This window comes from Parambassis ranga, unplaced genomic scaffold, assembly GCF_900634625.1.
Source record: "Parambassis ranga unplaced genomic scaffold, fParRan2.1 scaffold_70_arrow_ctg1, whole genome shotgun sequence".
Lineage (NCBI taxonomy): Eukaryota > Metazoa > Chordata > Actinopteri > Ambassidae > Parambassis > Parambassis ranga.
The window spans coordinates 223301-240531 of record NW_021144812.1 but is presented as its reverse complement, the minus strand read 5'-3'; the positions used below and the strand labels follow the sequence as shown (position 1 = coordinate 240531).

Below are 17231 nucleotides of genomic sequence, written 5' to 3'. Positions count from 1 at the left end.
TGTGTGTGTGTGTGTGTGTGTGTGTGTGTGTGTGTGTGTGTCTGTGTGTGTGTGTGTGTGTAATCCCACATCCAGGCTGGTCACGTGCAGACACACTGAGCCGTGTGTGGAAGTGTTATCAGAGAGAGAGAGCGCGCGGTGGTGGAGCGACCCTGGCCGTTGACGGGGAAGGGGGCGGAGCCAGCGCGTGCCGTGCTCGGTTAGGTAGCGGAGCGGCTCGCGGGCAGCAGACAGAGGGATGGTCTCGCGCTCGGCGGCAGGCAGCAGCAGGTCATGTCCGCGCGGCGGGAGACCTTCCCGCGTGTCACCTTCAGCGGAGCGGGAACTGCGACGGTGAGTGCCCCCCCCTGTCCGTGTGTGTGTGTGTGTGTGTCCGCGGCTGTCTCTGCTGTCCTTGATGTCTCTGTCTCTGTGTCCTCCGTGTCTCGCGCGTTGATCATCAGCTGATATTGATCATAATGACTGTGTGTTGCTGGGATCGATGTGTCCCGTCACACCTGCGCTGCTTGTTAGAACTGATCAGAACACTTTGTTTATGTACGGTCCAATAACCCGTGACGTCACAACAAGTTTTATTTGCACAGGAAGTTTGTTTGTTTGTGAACTCCATGAACAGACTGTCAAAATAAAAGCTGCGTAAACAGAATGATGATCAATCAATACCCCGGCGTGCCTTCAGAATAAGAGCCTGACGTGCGCAGTCATCACTGATCCATTGACGGAGGGAGGGAGGTGAAGGGGCTGCTGGGAGGTGTCAGGTGTCAGCTCATCGTCATATCACTTCAAAAATAACCTCAACGTGTCCAACGGAAACTCTGAGAGGACACACACTGTAAAAATAACCTGGGGGGGGGGCTTAAAGTGGACTTAGGGGACGGAGTCCAGCGTGGTTCCCCGTCTGTCCCCTGATTCAGTGCTTTCATGGGGTTCAATGACTGACGTCCATCCCTGTGTGTCCCCCAGACTCCAGCCGGAGGACCGGAGACGAGGATGGGTGGGGAGGCGTGTCCTCACAAGCTGGGCTCCACCAATCACCTCCGGCTTCTGCTCTACATCCTGATTCCCACCGCCAGCCTGCTGGCCGGTCTGCTGCTGCTGGTCCTGGCCCTCACTGGTACAGTGACACACACACACACACACACACACACACACACACACACACACACACACACACACACACACCCTGTGACGGTGCAGGTGGAGGGTTAACACCTCCTCACTGCTCAGCCCTGAGAGGGCTCACAGGCTTCCTTCCCTCCTTCCCTCCTTTCCTACCCTCACACTGAGGAGACACCATATAAGTTGTGCGTGTTGTCTCATCGCCATGACGATGAGTCCTTCAGCCAATCAGGAGCAGGATGAGACAGAAAGAATGTCAAATATTTTCTCAGGTAGTAAAATGGCAGCATCTGTGCGGCCTTCATCCTCCTCTTCATCGCCTCCTCCTCCCGTGTCCTTCTGTCTTTTGTCCGTCTGTCAGCGCTCTGTCTTCTCTCTGTTTCGTCTCCACTGAGGTCAGAGCGACACAACAAAGATGTTTTCTTCACGCTCTGAGAGCTCTTCTTCTCTCTGCTTTTGTTTCCTCTGCAGCTGTTTTGTGTTGTCTTCTCCACAGCTCATCACACACACCATAAAGCCTGTGTGTGTGTCACTGTGTGTGTGTGTGTGTGTGAGGGAGACTTCTCCCACCATTAGACACTTAATGGTCTTTAAACTCTTGTCAGACATCTTTGTTTCCTCCCCGTTTGTTCACCAAGCCTCCTTCCTCACTAAACACACTAACAAAGATGGCTCCCACACACACACAGACACACACACACACCCTCAGACAGGGTCAGCAGACCCTGGTGCTGACCCCTGTGGTCAGTCTGTGTACTGCAGCCTTGCTGTGTTTCCCTCTCTCTCCCGTCATGTAAAGCTAGCAGCTAGCTGGCTCACTCATGATGCTTCGCTCTGTAAACATGTGACGTGTAGCCTCCTCTTTAAATCTTTCAGCATGTACGTGTTTTAATATTAAGCGTGGCTTTATGTAACAGGCAGGTTTATTTATAGAGTCAGGCCGCAGGCTGCCACAGCCGTCACGCCGCCTCCATCTTTTCATATGATGAAAGTGAAATGAATGGTCTCAGTGCGTAATGATCTGTGACTCATTAAACACGTCAGCCATTTATTTTTACCAAAAACACCAATGACAGTGTGTGTGTGTGTGTGTGTGTGACAGATGAAAATGTAAATGCATCAGTCTGGCTGCCTCACCATGGCAACCGGATCACTGTGACACCATGTTGTTTCATCAGTGTCATTCTGTGTGTGATCACGGCCTGTGAGCGCCTCCTCCCTGCCGGCGTCTGCAGTTTCAGCGCAGAGAACTTTGAACATGGAGGTCTGGTGGGGCGGACTCACTCTTGGAGCCAGCCTCTTGTGGACGCTGAGGGAACTGCATGCTAGTGTTGTGAGCTGAACTGTGATTGGCCCAGCTGACACCACCTGCTCCTCTCTCCTCAGGCATCATTGGCTCCCGCCTCTTGGACACCAGCCCCCTCCCGTCCCCGGAGCCCATCGCGGACAGCGACCCTGGTTACCACAGCAACAGCACAGCCGGCCCCTCCCCCTCCCAGTCAGAGCCAGAGAACGTCATGCGCTGGCGAAACCGCAGCCAGGATGACGTCACACACCGCAGCGCACATTCCACCTCCACCCGAGCTCCGCCAGCTTCCTCTTCTCAGGCCCCGCCCACCCAGCCCTACACACAGCCTCCCGATTGGCTGGCCTCTGTGACATCACTGAGCACCACCTGGCCGATCAGCACCAGCCCAGCACCTGACACAGGTACCAGTTAAAAAGGCTACTACACAGAAAAACTACATGTCCCACAATCCTCTGGGCAGCCGGCAGTCACTGCTGTGTCCTTTGCTGTCAAACACTACAATCTTATTAGCCTCCATTACTGCTGCAGGAGAGGCTGCAGAGGCTGAGCTGAATCCAGATCTACTGTCCTCCACCGACCTGTGTGTGTGTGTCTGAGTGTGTCTGTGAGTGTCTGTGTGTGTGTGTCTGTTTCTGTGTGTGTGTGTGTCTGTGGGTGTGTGTGTGTCTCTGTGTCTGTGTGTGTGTCTGTGGGTGTGTGTGTCTGGCTCTGTGTGTGTGTGTCTCTGTGTCTCTGTGTGTGTCTGTGGGTGTGTGTGTGTCTCTGTGTCTGTGGGTGTGTGTGTCTGGCTCTGTGTGTGTGTGTCTCTGTGTGTCTGTGTGTGTGTGTGTGTGTGTGTGTGTGTGTGTGTGTTGATAAATTGTTCGGTCTGTGTCTGTTTTAAATTCCCCTCGTCTCTCTTCCTCCACTGTCCTTCAGTCTCTCTCTGTATTATTGTTGAGGTGAATGCTGATGAGCGTCAGGCTCTGAGCTCTGATTGGTTGACGGCGATAAATACACATATAAGCAGCCGTAACCCTTTAATGACCACAACGGTCTGTGGGGGGTGTGCCGGTGCCTCCCCCTCTCACCGGCCGTCTGTCTGCAGGTAGCTGTCAGCTGATCGTGGAGCCTCAGTGTCACATGCTGCCCTACAACCAAACATGGCTGTCCTCCTCTGTTGCCGTGGTGAAGAGCTCCGAGGTCGACATGTTGCTAAGGTAACAGCATCCAATGATGCACAAAACATCATCTGATTGATCAGAAATCCACCGATTAACCAGTCTGATCTGTGTGTTCAGGTTCTTCAGCTACCTCAGCAGACTCTCCTGCTACAGACACATCATGCTCTTCGGCTGCTCGCTGGCACTGCCCGAGTGCGTCGCTGCTGACAGCACACACAGCAGGTACACACACACACACAAAGCAGGTACACACACACACAGAGGGTACACACACACACGGAGGGTACACACACACAGCAGGTACACACACACAGCAGGCACACACACACACGGAGGGTACACACACACACACACACAGCAGGTACACACACACACAGCAGGTACACACACACAGAGGGTACACACACACACGGAGGGCACACACACACACAGCCGGTACACACACACACAGCAGGTACACACACACAGAGGGTACACACACACAGCCGGTACACACACACGGAGGGCACACACACACACACACACACACACAGCTTGTACACACACACACACACAGCAGGTACACACACACGGAGGGTACACACACAGCAGGTACACACACACACAGCCGTTACACACACACACACACAGCAGGTACACACACACAGCAGGTGCACACACACACACACACAGCAGGTACACACACACGGAGGGTACACACACAGCAGGTACACACACACACAGCCGGTACACACACACACACAGCAGGTACACACACACACAGCAGGTACACACACACAGAGCCGGTACACACACATACAGCAGGTACACACACAGCAGGTACACACACACAGCCGGTACACACACACACGGAGGGTACACACACACAGCCGGTACACACACACACAGCAGCTACACACATACACACAGCAGGTACACACACACAGCAGGTGCACACACACACACACACAGCAGGTGCACACACACAGCCGGTGCACACACACAGCAGGTACACACACACACAGCCGGTACACACACACAGAGCCGGTACATACACACAGCAGGTACACACACACAGCCGGTACACACACACAGCCGGTGCACACACATACACACAGCCGGTACACACACACACACAGCAGGTACACACACACACACAGCAAGTACACACACACACAGCAGGTTCACACACACACACAGCAGGTACACACACACAGCAGACACACACACACACGGCAGGTACACACACACACACGGCAGGTACACACACAGCAGGTACACACACACACAGCAGGTACACACACATACAGCAGGTACACACACACACGGCAGGTACACACACACACACACAGCCGGTACACACACACACAAACACACAGCAGGTACACACACACACAGCAGTACACACACACACACAGCAGGTACATACACAAAGCGGGTACACACACAGCAGGTACACACACACACAGCAGGTACACACACAAAGCAGGTACATACACACACACAGCAGGTACATACACAAAGCAGGTACACACACACACAGCAGGTTCACACACACAGCAGACACACACACACACAGCAGGCACACACACACAGCAGGTACACACACGCAGCAGGTACACACACACATGGCAGGTACACAGACACAGCAGGTACACACACACAGCCGGTACACACACACAGCCGGTGCACACACATACACACAGCCGGTACACACACACACACAGCAGGTACACACACACACACAGCAAGTACACACACACACAGCAGGTTCACACACACACACAGCAGGTACACACACACAGCAGACACACACACACACGGCAGGTACACACACACACACGGCAGGTACACACACAGCAGGTACACACACACACAGCAGGTACACACACATACAGCAGGTACACACACACACGGCAGGTACACACACACACACACAGCCGGTACACACACACACAAACACACAGCAGGTACACACACACACAGCAGTACACACACACACACAGCAGGTACATACACAAAGCGGGTACACACACAGCAGGTACACACACACACAGCAGGTACACACACAAAGCAGGTACATACACACACACAGCAGGTACATACACAAAGCAGGTACACACACACACAGCAGGTTCACACACACAGCAGACACACACACACACAGCAGGCACACACACACAGCAGGTACACACACGCAGCAGGTACACACACACATGGCAGGTACACAGACACAGCAGGTACACACACACGGCAGGTACACATACAGCTGGTACACACACAGCCGGTACACACACACACACACCAGGTACACACAAACACAGCCGTTACACACACACACACACACACACCAGGTACACACACACACAGCCGTTACACACACACACACACAGCAGGTACACACACAGCCGGTACACACAGACACACATGCACACAGCAGGTACACACACACACACACACAGCAGGTACACACACACATCAGGTACACACACACACAGATATGTTTACCTGTGTGTAATCTGGTCATAAATAAATGTCATAACATCTTCAACCTGACACAAGACGAGTGTCTCCAGCATGAAGCTCAGTGTAGTAAGAGGGAGAGCAGCTGTGTGTGTGTAGCTAAGAATAACACACACACACCCTCTGAAATTTGAACAGTGGCTTCTACTCAGCGTGACCTCTGACAGGATGATTGTGGGGATTTATTTGTGTGTGTGTGTAGGAGGGTCGTGTTGCCCTGTGCGTCGTTCTGTGAGGCAGCGAGGGAAGGCTGCGAACCCGTCCTCCAGATGTTCAACGCCTCCTGGCCCGACTTCCTGCGCTGCTCGCAGTTTAGTAACCTCACCTCCGCCTCGCTGCCGTCTCCCACGGCAACAGCAGGCCTCACACCAGCTACCTGTTACACACCACGACAGATCAAAGGGAAACCTTGTGAGTACACACACACATTACACTGATCAAGTGATAGCACACTCTCTCAGTCTCTCTCTCTCTGTCTCTGATTGGTCGACAGCTGTGTGTGGGGGGAAGGATCACTTCCTGTGCACGACAGGCATTTGTATCCCCCAGAAGCTGGTGTGTAACGGTTACAATGACTGTGACGACTGGAGTGACGAAACACACTGTGGTGAGCACACACACACACACACACACACACACCTCACAAAGAAGGAAAGTCCTCATAAAGCGTGTGTGTGTGAGGGCTCACACACTGTATTGTCATCTGTTTGAATGGAAGGAGGACTTTTCAGCCTGTTGTCATGGTGATGTGTCTGCAGGTGATTGATTGGATGACAGCTGTGTGGATGTTGTGGAAGTTTCTGTGTGTGAGACAGACAGAGAGGTGGTCGTCATGGCGATATAAAGAGACTATAGAACGAGAATGTAAAGAGAGAAAGAGGGCTGCACCTCCCTCTGTGTCTCCTTTATGAGACCATTTGGAGGTTTATGCTGCCATAAAGCAACACAATGAGAGCAGAAGACATGTGAGACATGTGAGGACCGGAGGAGATCAAATACAAAAACACTGAGCTGAAGTCAAGCAAGACACAAATCAAAGAAACAAAGTAAAAAGAATCACACAAAAATACTGTAATAACACTGTAATAAACAAAGATGGTGTGCTGTAAACTGTAATAACACTGTAATAAGCAAAGACAGTGTAAACTGTAATGACACTGTAATAAACAAAGATGGTGTGCTGTAAACTGTAATAACACTGTAATAAACAAAGACAGTGTAAACTGTAATAACACTAATAATAACGGTCTTTCTCTGTCAGAGTGCACAGAGGCTGAGTTTCGGTGTAACACTGGTCGCTGTCTCTCACCCAGTCTGGTGTGTGATGGTTATGATGACTGTGGAGACCTGAGCGACGAACTCAACTGTGGTAATGCACAGACACACACACAGAGACACACACAGACACACACATGTGTTCCAGGGCTCAGCAGCAGTCACAGCCTAGACTCCAGCCCTCTGTGTGTGTTCACAGTGTGTGACCTGGCTCGGGAGCATCGGTGTGGTGATGGCCGCTGTGTGTCCAGGGACTGGCTGTGTGACGGAGACCACGACTGTCTGGACAAAAGCGACGAGCTCAACTGCTGTGAGTTACCGTGACAACGTGACACCTGTCTGAGCTTGATGAAACGACAGTCAGATGTCAGGGTGTGTGTGTGTGTGTGAGCAGCCTGTAAGAGCCAGGGGCTGCTGGAGTGCAGGAACGGTCAGTGCATTCCCTCTGCGTTCCGCTGTGACGGGGAGGATGACTGCAAAGACGGCAGCGATGAAGAGCACTGCAGCAGAGAGCAGAGTGAGACGTGGTCTTCTTCAGCCTGTCCTCCTGCTAGCCGCTAACGCTGCTCTCACTGTTAGCTGATGTTGTCCGTCTGTGTCCAGCTCAGGACGGCTGCGTTCCCGGTCAGCCCAGCTGCATCTCCACCTCCTGTCAGCCGGCGTGTGGGGGGGGCGGCGCCGCCTGCGACCCACGGAGCAACAGCAGCTGCAGTGAGTACTCGGACCGCCGCGTCCTCACGTGTGAACGCTCCCCACTGATTTCTGGTCCTGACCCGGTCCTCTGCACCCAGCCCGCTGTGAGCCCATCAGCCTGGAGCTCTGCATGAACCTGCCCTACAACCTGACCAGCTACCCCAACTACCTGGGCCACCAGTCCCAGAGGGAGAGCTCAGTGTCCTGGGAGTCCTCGCTGTTCCCGGCCCTGGTCCAGACCGGCTGCTACCAGTACCTCATGTTCTACGCCTGCACGCTGCTGGTGCCAAAGTGTGACCCCGTCAGCCTGCAGAGGGTCCCGCCCTGCAGGTCAGAGACCAGCTCACCTGGTGACCCCCAGTCAGCAGCTCATGTTAACCCCCCGCTGCTTGTTTTCTCTCTCTCTCTCGCTCGCCCTGCAGGTCATTGTGTCGAAACGCGAAGGAGAAGTGTGAGTCGGTGCTCGGCATTGTGGGATTGCAGTGGCCCGAGGACTCAGACTGCAGTCAGTTCCCAGAAGAGGGAGGAAACTCCAGCTGCCTGCTGCCGGAGGACGGCGTGGACGGTAAGTTAGCTCCTCCTCACATCGATCGGTCACACACGTGGCGTGTTGTGGTGAACATTGATGTGTTGCCGTGGTGACAGAGTGCTCCCCCAGCCACTTCAAGTGTCGGTCAGGCCGCTGCGTCCTGGCGTCCAAGCGCTGCGACGGACACCTGGACTGCGATGACCACAGCGACGAGGACAACTGTGGTGAGTCCTTTCAAAATAAGAGCACGCTGTCTGCAGCAGCCGCGCCCTGTGACCGCACCGTGTGACCGCACCGTGTGCCTGCACCGTGTGACCGCACCGTGTGACCGCACCGTGTGACCCCGCTCCTGTCTGTGTCTCTGTCAGGCTGCTCTGAGCGCGCTCTGTGGGAGTGTCCCGGCAGCAAGGTGTGCATTAAAGCCAGCATGATCTGTGACGGCTTCCCGGACTGCCCCCTGCTGGTGGACGAGGCTAACTGCTGTGAGTGTGTGACGGGGTGGTGGTGGTGGTGGTGGGTGGAGGCGGCTGGGCTGACTGTGGTGTTTCTGTTTCAGCCACCTGCACCGACAACGAGCTGTCCTGTAACAACCACCAGTGTGTCCACCGCACGCTGTGGTGTGACGGCAGGAAGCACTGCTCAGACAGCTCCGACGAGTGGGACTGTGGTACGACACACACACAGAGACACACACTGAACACAGACACACACTGAACACAGACACACACTGAACACAGACACACACTGAACACAGACACACACAGAGACACACACTGAACACAGACACACACAGAGACACACACTGAACACAGACACACACACAGAGACACACACTGAACACAGACACACACACAGACACACACATAGAGACACACACTGAACACAGACACACACTGAACACAGACACACACGCACAGACACACACGCACAGACACACACTGAACACAGACACACACTGAACACAGACACACACTGAACACAGACACACACACAGAGACACACACTGAACACAGACACACACAGAGACACACACTGAACACAGACACACACAGAGACACACACTGAACACAGACACACACTGAACGCAGACACACACACAGAGACACACTGAACACAGACACACACAGAGACACACACTGAACACAGACACACACACTGAACACAGACACACACACTGAACACACACAGACACACACTCACACTTATGTATAAGTGACATACACCTCTACAGTGAGTGTGTGTTCAGTGTGTGTGTGTCAGTGTGTGTTCAGTGTGTGTTCAGTGTGTGACCCCCCCCTCTCTGTGTTAGTCTCTCTGTCTGACCAGGCGGGCTCGGTGCTGACGGTCTTCAGGACGGCGGCTGAGTATCAGGTCTGCGCTGATGAGTGGAACCACGAGCTGAGCAAGCTGACCTGCAACCAGCTGGGACTAGGGTAAGGTTAGTAACACACACACACACACACTGAACACACTGAGTTCACACAAACACACCTACCTAAGTGTGACACAGTCAGATCCTGATTACCAGTGAAGGACTCCATCAGAGAGGAGACTGTCACTGCACATCACACCTGTCGCCTAGCAACTTGCAGGTGATGCTTCCTGCAGGTTGCTAGGCGACAGGTGTGGTGCCTCCATAGGCTGCATCCCTTTGCATGGGTGCATCAGATGGACCCTTCGCTGCCCTGGGCTGGGACACAGCCACAGTCACTGCAGTATGTGTGTGTGTCCCTGCAGGGTTCCCTCCACGGTCTCCATGGTACCCGACCAGCCAGGAGTCCCCGGCCGGCGCCGCTGGTTACACGTGCACCCAGAGTGGAGCCTGAGGAACGGATCGGCCCTGCAGGCACGGCTGGAGAAGAGGAGGTGAGGCCGTCTGAAGCCGAGGCTGCAGGCTGTCAGCAGAGCTGTGTTTGTAACCCTGTGTGTGTGTGTCTGTGTGTGTGTCTCTCTCTCTCTCTCTCTCTGTGCTGCAGTCATGCGTGTCACTCCAGGCGGCGAGTGTCAGTGCTGTGCTCCAGAGAAGGTAAAGCTCTTCTTTCTGTCACAGTCATTCACACAGCGGCCAGCAGAGGGAGCCAAAGCTCAGAGAGTTCACACATCATCACCAGCAGCTGTCAGATTATAGATCAGATTACAGATGATAGATCACAGATTACAGATGATAGATCACAGATTATTGATTACAGATGATAGATCACAGATTACAGATTATAGATCAGATTACAGATGATAGATCACAGATTATTGATTACAGATGATAGATCACAGATTATAGATTACAGATGATAGATCACAGATTACAGATTATAGATTACAGATGATAGATCACAGATTACAGATTATAGATTACAGATGATAGATCACAGATTATAGATTACAGATGATAGAACACAGATTATAGATTACAGATGATAGATCACAGATTACAGATTATAGATTACAGATGATAGATCACAGATTATAGATTACAGATGATAGAACACAGATTATAGATTACAGATGATAGATCACAGATTATTGATTACAGATGATAGATCACAGATTATAGATTACAGATGATAGATCACAGATTATTGATTACAGATGATAGATCACAGATTATAGTTTACAGATGGTAGATTACAGATTATAGATCACAGATTACAGATGATAGATCACAGATTATAGATTACAGATGATAGATCACAGATCACAGATTACAGATGATAGATCACAGATTATAGATTACAGATGAGTCTGGATGTAGTTCAGCCTGTGAAGGTCTTTGTGAGTGCTGGGTCAGTGATGCTCTCTCTGTGCGTCAGAGTGCGGTCTGCGCCCAGCAGTCGGGATCTACCCTCACAGGAAGAAGAGGATTCTGGGAGGCCGGGTGTCAAGGCGGGGGGCGTGGCCATGGCAGTGCTCACTGCAGAGCGGGCAGAGCGGACATGTCTGCGGCTGCGTCCTCATCGCCCGGAGGTGGGCTCTGACCGTGGCGCATTGCTTCGAGGGGTGAGTCGGGGGGACACAGTGGGGGGGTGGGGGGTTGTTTCAGGATCTTTGGCTGATCCGAGTGTGTGTGTGTGTGTGTGTGTGTGTGAAGGAGAGAGAGTGCCGAGCTGTGGAAGGTGGTGCTGGGGCTGAATAACCTGGACCACCCCGGCGTGCACAGTCAGAGCCGCGGCGTGCGCACCATCATCGTACACCCTCGCTACAACCGGGCGGTGGTCGACTACGACATCAGTGTGGTGCAGCTGGACTCTGAGGTCAGAGGTCACTACATTGATAGGTCGATAATCAGCTGTCATCACATGGTACTGATGAGCTGTGTGTGCAGGTGGAGGAGACGCCCTTCGTCAGGCCCGTGTGTCTGCCTCAGCCCGGCCAGCTGCCCTCACCTGACTCCTACTGCTACATCACCGGCTGGGGTCACATGGGCAACAGGAGTGAGCACACACACACACACACACAGAGACACACACACACACACATAGAGACACACACACTAAAGCTAAAGAACATTGAAACATTCCTGTAAACAGGTTAGCACACATGCTGCTGGTTAAATAAAACTCTGTGTGTCTCTGTGTGTGTGTCTGTATCTGTGTCTGTGTGTCTCTGTGTGTGTGTGTGTGTGTGTCTGTATCTGTGTCTGTGTGTCTCTGTGTGTGTGTGTGTGTGTGTGTGTCTCTGTGTCTCTGTGTGTCTCTGTGTCTCTGTGTGTGTGTGTCTCTGTGTGTGTGTGTGTGTGTGTGTGTCTCTGTGTGTGTGTCTCTGTGTGTGTGTCTCTGTGTGTGTGTGTGTGTGTGTGTGTGTCTCTGTGTGTGTGTGTCTCTCTGTGTGTGTTTGTGTGTGTCTCTGTGTGTCTCTCTGTATGTCTCTGTGTGTGTCTGTGTGTGTGTCTCTGTGTGTGTGTGTCTCTGTGTGTGTCTGTGTGTCTCTCTGTGTGTGTGTCTCTGTGTGTCTCTGTGTGTGTCTCTGTGTGTGTCTCTGTGTGTCTCTGTGTCTCTGTGTGTGTGTGTGTCTGTGTGTGTGTCTCTGTGTGTGTCTGTGTGTGTCTCTGTGTGTGTCTCTGTGTCTCTGTGTGTGTGTGTGTCTGTGTGTGTGTCTCTGTGTGTGTCTCTGTGTGTGTCTGTGTGTGTGTCAGTGCCCTTCAAGCTGCAGGAAGGGGAGGTTCGGATCATCTCGCTGTCTCAGTGTCAGTCTTACTTCGACATGAAGACCATCACTCCCAGAATGCTTTGCGCTGGTTATGACGCTGGAACTGTGGACTCCTGCATGGTAACCACCAGAGGCTCCGCCCAGGGCTCAGCAGCACCTTTATGACTGTGCATGTTGTAACACGTCTGTGTGTGTGTGTGCGCTCAGGGCGACAGCGGCGGCCCGCTGGTGTGTGAGGAGGACGGCGGGCGCTGGACGCTGTTCGGCCTGACGTCGTGGGGCAGCGTGTGCTTCAGTAAAGTGCTGGGACCCGGCGTTTACAGCAACGTGACCCACTTCACCCCATGGATCCAGCAGCAGGTCTACATCCACACCTACCTGACCGACTGACACTCACACATCCCACCAGCTGTCGTCCATTCCAGGAGGAAGTGATGTCATCGTCAGTCACTCCGTCAGTTCCTCCGCCTGTGCCTATACTCTATACTGATAGCCTTCAGATGCTAACTGCTGTGTGAGCAGCAGTACAAGTAAACACAGATGCTAACTAGCTAGCTGGTAGAGCTGTCGTCTCATATTCATTACAGTGTTTGAATCTGATGGTGACGCCGAAGGGGCCGTCATCCACCGCTCAGCAGCGCCACCTGTCTGCCCCCCCCCCCACACACACAGACACACACGTGATAATCTAGCGCTGGGCGGTGGTGATGCGTCGCCGCCGTGTGTCGCCTGCCGCTCAGAGGTTTGTGATGTTGTTCACCTTCTATTGTTAGACACACTTTCAGGTTGTTGTTGTTGTTTTAATACACTCCAAAGTGAACTGCTGAGTGTGTGTGTGTGGGATGTAACACACACACACACACGCTCTATAGCTCTGTGACTAAACCTCATGATAAACAGTAACACTTCCTCCTCCTAACCTGAACTGAAACACAGTCTGGTGCTAGTTCAGTCACACGTAACACAAGCTGTAAGATAACTCAACCTGCTGCTAGCTAAAACCAGCTAAGCACTCAACTTCCCACAATGCTTCACTCTATAGTGCCTGTACTTAAAGTTAGCAGTAAAAACAACCTTGTTACCCGTCGTACATGTGTGTCAGCGAGGAAGAAGGGTTCTGTTTCTGTGGCAACTTAGATCTGTGACCTCACAGCGGCCATGTTGGATTAAAGGTCCTACAGAGCCACAAGTGTCCCGAGGAGATTTAACCCCAGCGTTTAAAAAGCTAGCTGCTACATATTACCGATGTGGGAACCATTAACTCAAGCTTTGTGTTAGGCTAGCAGCCTCGCTAACACAAACAGTCCACTGCCAGATTAGTGCCAGCTAGAATACGAAGCACAAGTGTAGCACAGTGCAATAATACAACATGCTAGGCTACGTTAGCTTTTGCTGTTTTAACAGAATCACAAACGTGGGTCACACCCTCTCTGAAACGGTCTGTGGATGCTCCTGGACTCCTGGATCTTAAACTGATCGCGTGGGGTTAGCGCCGTGCTGCAGTACCACCAGTGACCACTGGGAAACATGCTTCATCAGCTCGACTCTTACGTCCACGGCTACCTCATTTCATGCTGTATGCTAACTGCTCCACAGCAATGAGCTGCTAATAGCTGAATGCTAACACAAAGGCACAAATTAGTTCGCACAAAGTAACAAAGCATAATGTCACACTGTTATGATCAGCTGTTCATCGTCCCTGAGCCCTCGGTGCAGCAGCGCCCCCTGCTGCGTGGACGCCGGCGTCAAACATGCAGCCCTCATCAGAGGCTACGAATGCTGCTGCGACACATCACCGGTCCTTTTGTTTTAGGGTTCAAAGTGTGAGACAGAAGCAGTGACCCCTGTGGCCACTCAGTGAACTGCAGTCACTGTGTGTAACACACAGCAGAGGGGAACCTTTAAATGATGGACTCACTCAGACGTGATGTCTCTGTGTGGACACTTGTTGGACTCTGTAGGTTAGTGTGACCTTTGGTCTGACCTTTGACCTCTGATGGCCCTGTGAGGTCAGACGGATCCAGAACATTCCAGATGGTTCTGCTGCTCTTTGGTTTTTTAAGAGTATTTTTCTACAGCTTTTTGTATGTCATGCTTCTTACACAGGTCTGAGAGTGTGTGTCTGTGTCTGTGAGTGTGTGTGTCTGAGTGTGTGTGATGTGAGTGTGTGTGTGAGTGAGTCTGAGTGAGTGTGTGTGTGTGTCTGTGTGAGTGTGTGTGATGTGAGTGTGTGTCTGTGTGTGTGTGTGTGTCCGAGTGTGTGTGATGTGTCTGTGTGTGTGTCCGAGTGTGTGTGATGTGTCTGTGTGTGTGTGTGTGTGAGTGTGTGTGATGTGTCTGTGTGTGAGTGTGTGTCTGTGTGTGAGTGAGTCTGTGTGTGTGAGTGAGTCTGTGTGTGTGTTTCTTCCTGGTTTTGCTGGACTTTTGGATGTAGCCTCTGATGTTTTGTGTAAAGTGAACATTTGGTTTGTATCACCTTGTATCACACTAATAAACCTGTACACACTCTGCCCTGTATCTGTGTGAGTCTCTGTGTGTGTGTCTGTGTGTGAGTCTGTGTCTGTGTGAGTCTGTGTGTGTGTGTGTGTGAGTCTGTGTGTCTGTGTGTGTGAGTCACAGCTGTGTGTGTGTGAGTCACGGCTGTGTGTGTGTGTACCCGTCACCCAGCAGCAGTGGTGGAGGAAGTTCTGATCCTTGGTCCTTAAGTAAAAGTCTAAGTTTGTAAAGTTCCTTTGAAACGTCCTCACAGAGAGTGTGTGTGTGCAGGTGGTGTCATGCAGGTGGTGTCATGTCGGTAAAGAGTGCAGGTGGAGCTCCTGGTGACAGGTGTGTGTCTGCAGGTGTCGCTCATGCTGCCAGCAGCTTCTCTGATGATATGAACTGCAGCCCACAGTGTCAAAGGTCATAAGACATGGACGGATGGACAGATGTCAGGGACGGTAGCTAACAGTCCTCACTGTGCTGGTAGACCTGGACCTGGGCGGACCGGGCAGCCTGTGTTTAAGACACATGGGGGGAAAAAGGTACTGCACATAGTCCAGGCTCCGACAGAGTCCTGCACATGGTCCAGGGTCTGACAGAGTCCTGCACATGGTCCAGGGTCTGACAGAGTCCTGCACATGGTCCAGGGTCTGACAGGGTCCAGGGTCTGACAGAGTCCTGCACATGGTCCAGGGTCTGACAGAGTCCTGCACATGGTCCAGGGTCTGACAGAGTCCTGCACATGTTCTGACAGAGTCCTGCACATGGTCCAGGGTCTGACAGAGTCCTGCACATGGTCCAGGGTCTGACAGAGTCCTGCACATGGTCCAGGGTCTGACAGGGTCCAGGGTCTGACAGAGTCCTGCACATGGTCCAGGGTCTGACAGAGTCCTGCACATGGTCCAGGGTCTGACAGAGTCCTGCACATGTTCTGACAGAGTCCTGCACATGGTCCAGGGTCTGACAGAGTCCTGCACATGGTCCAGGGTCTGACAGAGTCCTGCACATGGTCCAGGGTCTGACAGGGTCCAGGGTCTGACAGAGTCCTGCACATGGTCCGCCCTCTGACAGACCAACAGCTGTGCGGCGTCCAGTCCCTGGCGTCAGCTGACCTCACTCTGATGCTCTCTGTGAGCCTCAGCGGGTCGTCTTCACACCAGCGTGCTGTCAGAGTGCGCACACACAGACACACACCTGCTATTATCACAAAGCTGATGTGTGTGTGTCTGTGTGTGTCTGTGTGAAAGCGGCCTGTGTTCCATAATTCCAGGGTTCACTGTGTGAGAGACGTCTGTCATTTTGCACAGTGACAAACACAACAGAGTTAAAACCATCTGTTATTAACAGACACACACTCAGTCAGTCTGTGTGTGTGTGTGTGTGCGTCAGATGACCAAGTGTTCAGACGTGTTGTCCTCTTGTTCCACTCACTCGTCTGCAGCTCGTAAAGGTAAGATGGAAAGCCAGGAGCTGCTGTCTGTGTGTTTGTTTCTGTGTTTGTTTGTGTCTGTTTGTCTGTTTGTTTGTGTGTTTGTTTCTGTGTGTCTGTCTGTTTGTGTGTTTGTTTCTGTTTGTTTGTGTGTTTGTCTGTTTGTGTGTGTGTCTGTCTGTGTGTGTTTCAGTCATCAGTCAGTCAGCAGTTGTGTGCTTGTTGTTGTTGGTCGTCGTATTAACCCCGTGTGGATCATTGACAGCTCTTTGGCTCCTTGTTGTTTTAAGTGCTCTATAAATACAGTGGGATTGGATCAGAGCATATTAACCCCGTGTGGGTCATGTCATTGATCATTGACAGCTCTTTGGCTCCTTGTTGGTTGATAAATACAGTGGGATTGGATCAGAACACATTGACCCTGTGCATGGCTGCAGTTATTGATCAGGGTCAGACCTGTGGGGACAGATCCAGTCCATCTGAAGCACGGCTCAACACTAAATCAGCGTGTGTTTCAGATGATGGACGAGGAGGCCACCAGGCGGTACTGCCGGGTCAGCATGGACGGACCGGACCGGCTCCAGGCTG

General features: G+C 52.3%; 2 protein-coding genes across 4 annotated transcripts in view; both read left to right on the top strand.

Moving 5' to 3' along the window:
• The first annotated feature begins 71 nt into the window (after nucleotides 1–71).
• Nucleotides 72–14971, top strand: corin (corin, serine peptidase). 3 transcript variants are annotated; one of them, XM_028398973.1, is made up of 24 exons: nucleotides 73–333; nucleotides 964–1114; nucleotides 2506–2829; nucleotides 3516–3627; nucleotides 3709–3813; nucleotides 6296–6504; nucleotides 6587–6700; nucleotides 7355–7462; nucleotides 7568–7678; nucleotides 7763–7885; nucleotides 7972–8079; nucleotides 8160–8391; nucleotides 8484–8626; nucleotides 8707–8814; nucleotides 8959–9072; nucleotides 9147–9257; nucleotides 9900–10023; nucleotides 10328–10456; nucleotides 10567–10616; nucleotides 11398–11584; nucleotides 11676–11838; nucleotides 11910–12018; nucleotides 12720–12853; nucleotides 12941–14971. In XM_028398973.1, exons 1-24 carry the CDS (start codon nucleotides 274–276, stop codon nucleotides 13121–13123), a joined length of 3312 nt encoding a protein of 1103 aa, XP_028254774.1. In that variant the 5' UTR covers nucleotides 73–273; the 3' UTR covers nucleotides 13124–14971. The 3 variants fall into 3 exon arrangements, with proteins under 3 accessions (XP_028254776.1, XP_028254774.1, XP_028254775.1); XM_028398975.1 differs by lacking the exon at nucleotides 7763–7885 and having other exon boundaries at nucleotides 72–333; XM_028398974.1 differs by lacking the exon at nucleotides 8959–9072.
• A 2196-nt stretch (nucleotides 14972–17167) lies between these two features.
• The window catches only part of LOC114431346 (sodium/hydrogen exchanger 9B2), a 10865-nt gene continuing 10801 nt past the window's right edge, over nucleotides 17168–17231 (top strand). The window contains exon 1 of the mRNA XM_028398954.1: nucleotides 17168–17231. This exon is cut by the window's right edge and continues 2 nt beyond it. Within this exon, the coding sequence (XP_028254755.1) occupies nucleotides 17204–17231 (28 nt within the window). The 5' untranslated portion in view covers nucleotides 17168–17203.

Bases quoted from the DNA above. Each gene is read 5' to 3' on its own strand.
- corin (XM_028398973.1), top strand. From the start codon at position 274: ATGTCCGCGCGGCGGGAGACCTTCCCGCGTGTCACCTTCAGCGGAGCG. The intron at 3,814-6,295 runs GTACACACACAC...GTGTGTGTGTAG, and splicing joins GCTGACAGCACACACAGCAG to GAGGGTCGTGTTGCCCTGTG. The intron at 8,627-8,706 runs GTAAGTTAGCTC...CCGTGGTGACAG, and splicing joins GCCGGAGGACGGCGTGGACG to AGTGCTCCCCCAGCCACTTC.